The sequence below is a fragment of the Octodon degus genome, unplaced genomic scaffold (assembly GCF_000260255.1).
Source record: "Octodon degus isolate 3935 unplaced genomic scaffold, OctDeg1.0 scaffold00080, whole genome shotgun sequence".
NCBI classification, from domain to species: domain Eukaryota; kingdom Metazoa; phylum Chordata; class Mammalia; order Rodentia; family Octodontidae; genus Octodon; species Octodon degus.
Window position 1 is genome coordinate 6,021,210 of NW_004524656.1, and position 8,156 is coordinate 6,029,365.

Consider the following 8,156-nt stretch of genomic DNA (forward strand, 5'->3'; position numbering starts at 1 on the left):
AGCCATCATCTCACCAGCCCTCACTGAACTAATTTCCAACCCTTTCTTAGATTTATTTTTGAGATATACAGGGTTTCAATAAGTTACCTAGGCTGGTCTTGAATTTACACTTCTCCTGCCTCAGCCTTCAGAGTACTGAGGATCACAGGGGCATGCCACTATGCCAGGCAGTGGCTTGGCTTCTTCATCTATTAAATGAGTATAAGCTCAATGCAATGCTGTGTAACCGCAATCCCAGCTACTCTGGAGGCTGATTCAGGAGGATGACAAGTTCAAGAGTAGCCTGGGCAGACAGCTCAGTAGAGTAAGTGCTTGCCTGGCAAGTGCAGGGTCTTGAGTTCAATCCCCAGTTCTGCCAAAAAAAAAAAAAAAAAAAAAAAAGACTACCCTGTGGAAGATCTCTGTGTCTCAAAATTTAGGGAAAAGGTGGGGGTCAGGGGAGAGGTTGGGGAATGTAGCCCAGTGGTAGAGTGCCCCTTGGCTCAGTCAGTACCAATATTATTACCACTTATAATAATGAACAATAATGACAGTAATAATAATACCCACTCAGAGTGTTGTTGTAAAGATTATAAGTAATGAGTTTAATACAGCATCTGTCTTATGGCAAATGCTTAATAAGTAAATTACTATAGTCTTTTGTAGTCTGGGTGTCTCCCAGCTTTGGAACACTACTTGCCATGGATTTTGCCACTCCACACTGTGCGCTCACCTTGGCACCAGCCAACTCCTTCATCATGAATAGGGAATCATCAGCTCGCTCATCATCCTCGTCGTCATAATTTGGGGAGGGGGCGCCTTCTGCTCCTTGCCTCAATAGGCTGCCACTTCCTCGAGGGTCAAATGGATCTACCACAATGGGCTCTGTGCCTTTGATTTCACATCGGCAGAAAGGACAACCCTGACCTTCTGATTCCTACAGAGGAAGGAGAAACTGGTAACACATGCACGTGAAAGTACTTAAAACATTCATGCACTAAGTACATTTCCTAGGGATAAAAACGAAATTAAAGACTTCTAGCTCAGGGTAGAGCACATGATTAGAACATGGGAGGTACTGCATTCAATCCTCAGCATCAAGAAAAAAGGGGTGGGGATTAAAATGTTTAACCTTTCTCATAAACCAGCCCAGAGATGACAAAGTTGAAAAATGCATAGCTTGGATCCGTACCTGCCAGGATGTCAGGCAAGACGTGCACATGAGATGTCCACAGGGCTCAATCTTTACATCCTTATCATTTTCAGCACATATTTTACACAGCTGGAATGTGGAGCCCATCTCACAATACAACTCATATTGCTCCTGTGAACAACAACAACAAAAATTATAGTTTGTTCAATGAATGACTGTAACTGTAAATGCTACAAGAAAACTGAAGACTGTTACTTTCCATAGAAGTTTTGTTTGAATAAAAATGCAACAAGAATGGTTGATGCTGGGCCAGGGAAATGGCTCAGTAGAATAAGCACTTCCCTGGCAAGCGCAAGGGCCTGAGTTCAATCCCCAGTTCCGCCAAAAAAAAAAGAATGGTTGATGTTCTCTCATTAAACCAGAAAATATTCAGTCTTGGTTCCAGGTTAAGTTGTACGGTTTAAAGAGAAAGCATACATACTCAAATGCACTCATGTAGTTAGTGGTTTAAAATTAAGTGTTCCAAATCATGTAGCTATGTTATACTGTCGATTCTGTAAATATATCCAAAAGCTTAGCACTACTGCTATGGTTAGAATGTAAAACAAACCTTACCTGGGTCACTTTGATGTGATCTTGGGGAGTTGGTTCGCAGAGGCCTGTCAGGTCAGGATTCTGATTTCGTCCATCAGGAAATAAATAACTGTAAAAAAAAGTAACCAACCTTGAGACTTTACTAAGGCCAATTTATCAGTGCCTGTTAATATAGACAGATGACATCTAGCAAGTCCTCCATTCTACAAGGACAATGCTGTGTAAAACTACGCGCTAAACAACTTCTGAAAAATAGGTAACACATATTTCCAAGAAGATATGCTCCACAGTACAATGCCATAAGCTCTACTTTTTAACTCAGGGGCTGGCAAGCCTTTTCTTTTTTTATTAAGCCTTTTCTACAAAGAACCATATTAAATAGGTTAGACTTTATAGACCATATAAGTCTATATCATTTATTTATTTATTCATTCATTCATTCATTTATTGTACGGGGGATCAAACCTAGGACCTTGCACTTTTACTGCTGAGCTATCTCCCCAACCCTCTTTGTCTTCTTTTAAGCCCTACTTTGAAAAGAAATAACTATCTTGATTTATAGGCGGTACCAGAACAGCTGGACTGTGGGCCACAGTTTGTCAAATGCTATTTTAATCAACACACATGACCACTGACAGAAATTCTTAATTTAAGCTACATTTGCTTTTGATCACAGACTTAAGATGCCTGTACTTTCAAGTGTAAGAGGCTAAAAGAGACCCATTTAGTGATAATCAGCATTGACCAGAGAGTTTCTAGCACCAAACTGCTTAGCCAACTCAGGCAGCTTTCTTCTAATTCTACTGTAGGAGATGGCACATAAAGGAAAATGGATTTTCCTAATCACTTTATTTATTTTTTAAATCTTATTTATTTATGTGTGTGTGTGTGTGTGTGTGTGTGTGTGTGTGGCGCCAGCTCAGCCCACCAGGGGGCGGGGCTGGCTGGCATGTGGTGCTGGGGGATTGAACCACGGTCCCTGTGCTTTAGCTAAGCTTGTTCTAAGTAGGTGCTTTAGACCACTAAGCCATCTCACCAGCCCCCCTAATCACTTTAACACACGCTAGTTTTCTGCTACCTGGTCAATGGTATCTTTAGTATTTACTGATAATGTGAACATTACAGAATTGCTGAGGAATAGCCATTCTGTAATATTAGCACATATGGCTAAAGCCAAACACATGAAGAAAAGCTGCTGACAAAACACTGGAATAAAGGAAAGGAAGGTCACTGATGCCACTGTCATTAGGAACATCTAATGACTCAAATTTTGGCTAATGAAACAGTTCGTAACTGTTTAATTACATTCCAATCATGCACTTGAAAATACCTTACTATTTGGGAAAAAGATAAAATTCATTCATGGTAATAACCAAAGCAGCACACACAAAAAAGTTAATTTACAGAATCTGTAAACAGCCAAGTGTGGTAGCACACATTTATAATCCCAGCACTCTAGAGTCTGAGGCAGGAGGTTCACTGAGAGCTTGAAGCCAGCCCATGCTACATAGTGAATTTAAATTCAGTCACAGCAAGACTATGTCTCAAAAGTAAATACATAAATACAAATATACATACAAAAGTCCTACAGAATCTGAAGGTCAAATAAAACCTCTTAATATGTTTCCTGAAACTTAACCTGTAGCAGAGACCCGGAATGAAGTTATTAATGATGAAGTATTACAGGCTCTAAGCTCCCAGTCTGTATGTAGTAGACGGTAACAGTGGGTACTCACAAGCCTTCCCTGAAGCCATCAATCAGTGCTTGGAATAGAGGTTTATTGTGAGGGATTGTCTGCAGAATGTTCCCATCAGCAGTAACATACCCAATAGCCCATTGGCCCAGACGAGTACAGCTTAGCCTGAAGATGTAGCTGGGAACAAAGATGGACAAAGGTTTTAATATACGTACTGCCATTAGGGTAGTAGGTATGATAAAGACAAAAATCCAAGAGACCATTCAGGGTAATTTCTTTGGGTGCTGGAGGGTACCTCAGTGGGACAGTTACTACATGGCATGCCTATGGCTCTGGGTTCAATTCCTAGCTCTGAAAAATGAAGATGGAAAAAGAAAAGTCACTTTGACTCCAAACCAGAAGTAAAGGACACCTAAAATCCATTAAGGGGCTTTTATCAAATCATAGGGCTTGAATAAGTCATTCCTCTGATAAACAACAATCCTACTGAAGAAATCTTGATCACTGAGAAACTAAAACAAGGTCACTTATCTTCTATGCCAGCAGGAATCACATGAGAATAAAACTATTTGCTTTATGTCACTGACCTGCCAGGTTTGTGAATGAATTTCTGGAGCCGAGCTTTCACTTCGTCATATGTCAGAAAGGCCATGTAACCAGGATGTGTTACAGCAAGGCTGTTCCAATTCCTGAGCAAAGACGACCAGGGCTAAAGAGACAAGAGATCGATCATAGATGATCTAGCTCAAAATGTACAGAACAGCTCTTTCCAGCCGGCGCCGAGCAATGGGCATCTCTCAGGACAATTGGCACAAGCGCCGCAAGACAGGGGGCAAAAGAAAGCCCTATCACAAGAAGCGGAAGTATGAGTTGGGGCGCCCTGCTGCCAACACTAAGATTGGCGCCTGCCGCATACACACAGTCCAAGTTTGAGGAGGCAACAAGTAGTACCGAGCCCTGCGGCTAGATGTGGGAAACTTCTCCTGGAGCTCTGAGTGTTGTACTCAAAAAACAAGGATCATTGATGTTGTTTACAATTCGTCCAATAATGAGCTGGTCCACACCAAGACCTTGGTGAAGAACTGCATTGTGCTCATTGACAGCATGCCGTACTGACAGTGGTATGAATCCCACGATGCACTGCCCCTGGGCCAAAAAAAGGGGGCCAAGCTGACTCCTGCGGAGGAGGAGATTTTTTTTTTTTTTTTTTTGGCGGAACCGGGACTGAACTCAGGCCCTCGCGTCATTCTATTGAGCCATCTCCCTGGCCCAAGGAGGAGATTTTAAACAAAAAATGATCAAAGAAAAATTTAAAAGAAGTATGATGAATGGAAAAAGAACGCCAAGATTAGCAGTCTTCTGGAAGAGCAGTTCCAGCAGGGCAAGCTTCTTGCCTGCATTGCAGCAAGACCAGGCCAGTGTGGCCGAGCAGATGGCTATGTGCTAAAGGGCAAAGAGCTAGAGTTCTATCTGAGGAAAATCAAGGCCCAGAAAGGCAAATAAACCTTTCCTCCTGGTTTAACTCATGTAATAAAGGTGTTTATTGTTCTTAAAAAAAAAAAAAGAATGTACAAAACGGCCTCAGAGCAATGAATGAGAAAAATCTTCACTTCTCAATGATAATTTTTTTTTAAAAATTTATTTGTGTGTGTGTGTGTGTGTGTGTGTGTGTGTGGCCAGCTCAGCCCACCAGGGGGCGGGGCTGGCTGGCATGTGGTGCTGGGGGATTGAACTGCGGTCCCTGTGCTTTGCTAAGCTTGTTCTAAGTAGGTGCTTTAGACCACTGAGCCATCTCACCAGCCCTCAATGATAAATTCTTAATTGGTTATGAAAATTTTCAGTTACAGTGTTACTCTAGGAGAATGTAAGTATGTTTGGAAGATGAAAAGTTAAACATATGTGCAACAGGAAGAAACTAAACAAAATGAATAGCAGCTCTAACTAGTAGTAAGGTTAAAACAGTAACAAAAATCAGAAAATAGAATAGGGCTTATGTGTGCAATTAATGAATTCCAAATAAATATCTATGTAAACTGGCATATATCCACTGGAGAAAACATTGAGAGAAAGGAATTCTTTTTGAAGCATCAATAGGTCTCAATACAGTCAAGAATTTCATGGCAAGAAAAAAAACTGGAAATATACACAGAAGTCCAGTAACAAAAAACTGGTAGAACACATAATCAGCTGGGCCACTCAGGAACTTGAGGCAGAAGGACTACAAGTTCAAGGCCAGCCTGGGCAATTTAGGGAGACATTAAAATAAAATTTGAAAAAGGTACAGGCTGGGGATGCAGCTCAGTAGTAGAATGCTTGCCTAGCAGATACAAAACACTAAATTCAATCCCAAATACCGCCCTTTCACCCCCATGTTTTAACGTATATTCCATTTTCTGGTACTTCTATAACCATTAAAAAGATGTAAAGAATAACAACCAGTAACAAAGAAGACCATAGTTATTTCGTGCATATAATACAGAGTAGCTTTAAGCTTTTGTTTTTGCTAATATTTTCTAAAATTAATTATACTAGACTAGACAAGCTCCAAATGTTGTTAGAAAAGCTTACTCTTCAGAAAAGTAACAGTAACCAGAGTGGCCAACATTTTTAATATCTTACCTGAAAAAGCCGTGTAAAGATGTCAAATTCAAAAACGGAAATATAATCATTACAGGTCAGATCAATGGTAGATTTCAGAGCCATGGCCTCCAGCCCAGAACTGATCGGATGCACTTCATGTAGGGCCTGTCGAAAGCTCTTCCAAGGGACTATAGTTCTGGGGTGGGGAGACAGAATGTACCAAACTGAAGTAACAGAATTCCAGGCATCGCTACAGTTAAGGAAAAGAAAGCAAGCCAACTGCATGTGGTAGTGCATATCTGGAATCCCAGCCCTAGGACAGTGAGACCAGAGACTCAGGCCTACAGTGGGCAATTTAAGAACTTAACATGACCTGTCTCAAAAAATGAGAGAGAGGCCAGGTGTGCCGATACACAATCACTAGTCCCAGCAATCAGGGGGCTGAGGCAGGAGGATCGCTGCAAGTTACAACTTGGGTTACATAGGGAGTTCAAGGCCAGCCTGAACTATACCGCAAGAATATATCTGAAGAAGAGAGAAAAACTGACTTATATTTAGAATGAGAACACACAGAAAGAAACCAGGGAAATATTTTTAAATTTTCTAACAGGTAGTGGGCTGGGGAGATGGATCAGTGGAATAAGCGCTTCCCTGGCAAGCGCAAGGGCCTGAGTTCAATCCCCCGTTCCACCAAAAAAAAAAAAAAAAAAAATCTAACAGGTAACAAGTCTTTTCCCACTGTTTTTAGGCAGAATGGTAGACATTTAATCACCTTTTCTAAGGACATTTGTTCTATTACAGAAGCACAGAAAGAGACATGAGCTCATCCTTTTAATATAATGAATGTAACCTGTAGCCAGAGGTTACTATCTAAGAGTCTGTATTTAAACTAACTTTTGAAAAGCATGTAAAACATTCTGTGTTCCTTGAGGAACCTACACTATCAAAGAAGATAGGGGAAAAATAGGCCCCAAAATACTAGATGAAGAGAGTTGTGGAAAAAAAAAAAAGTAGTTATTTAGTCTAACATTGATTAAACCCCAGATAGAACAAGGAAGAGATATTATGAAATTCATTACTTCTCAATATCTTTAAAATAAATACAATTTCAGTGGTTAGGAAAGTTCATATACTCACCTACCTAACAGTAAGAAATTAAATGATATCTTGCAGTCTTTTCCAATGTAGCTTTAGCCTTGAACAGAGCTAAATTCATTCCATTCCTCTTCAACCAGGCTTGGGGTAGAGTGCTGAGGTTGAATGCACATACTACATATACACTCTGCAACTGAATCACACCTGCAATCTCTCAATTAAGCTTTTTTGTTGTTGTTGTACCAGGGATCAAACTCAGGACCTTGAGCTTGCAAGACAGGCTCTTCAGCCACTGAGCTGGCTCCCTGGCCCCTCAACTAGGCTTTTAAAATTATGAAAAATAAATGAATAAATAAATAAAATTATGAATTAGTCTACAATTTATTTATTTATTTATTTATTTATTTATTTATTTATTTTTACAAAACAAAAACTCATTTAGTAAGTCTTCTCAAAGTGGCTTGTAAGCAAACTCCAGTAATAATCACGTTCTGGCTGGCAGCAGCAAATGGGAAAGAATGGGACGGCCCGGCGTGGCCTTAGGGTGTGTGTGCCCAGCCCACAAACCACCCTCTGGTTTAGCACTGTTATTCCTATCTGGCAACTGCTCGGCTCCACCGGGCTGCAAAATGAAGCATCCTGGCAGCACAGCCCATGGCATCTCTGATGGCAGAAAACCAGAACTGAGGCAGGGAGAGTGGTCCAGCTGTTTGTCGCTGAAAGCGAACCTCTTACTAGGTGACCAACTAAAATAACAAACGATCTCCTCACGTATCATTGTGAAAGGTGGATCATTACACTCATAGGATTCCAAATAGTTCATGTTTTTACCTAGGCCTGCTTACTCTTCAAAAAAGGGAGAGAGAGATTTCAGGAGATTCAGAGAAAGACTATATAATAGATTTAGACACTAAATCTCAGGAAGAAAAGAGAAAAAGTGTAAGAGAGTCTAAATGAGACCTAGTTGTTTGTAAATAGGATCACAAGTCCGCATCTTGTACAGCAATTAACCACTAAGAAGAATATATGCAGTGTATTATTTGTTGAAAAATAAAAAA

The 8,156-nt window shown here is 40.5% G+C and overlaps 1 protein-coding gene and 1 pseudogene across 3 annotated transcripts in view; one reads left to right on the forward strand and one right to left on the reverse strand.

Moving 5' to 3' along the window:
- The window catches only part of Cbl (Cbl proto-oncogene), an 84,305-nt gene that overhangs the window by 15,769 nt on the left and 60,380 nt on the right, over positions 1–8,156 (reverse strand). For all 3 annotated transcript variants that reach the window (XM_004636411.2, XM_023721073.1, XM_023721074.1), the window contains 6 exons: positions 6,043–6,199; positions 4,011–4,132; positions 3,463–3,600; positions 1,748–1,835; positions 1,172–1,303; positions 713–916 (listed from right to left, as the gene is read on the reverse strand). In XM_004636411.2, the coding sequence (XP_004636468.1) occupies positions 713–916; positions 1,172–1,303; positions 1,748–1,835; positions 3,463–3,600; positions 4,011–4,132; positions 6,043–6,199 (841 nt within the window). The remainder of the gene's footprint in view (positions 1–712; positions 917–1,171; positions 1,304–1,747; positions 1,836–3,462; positions 3,601–4,010; positions 4,133–6,042; positions 6,200–8,156) is intronic.
- Positions 4,209–4,926, forward strand: LOC101583410 (annotated as a pseudogene).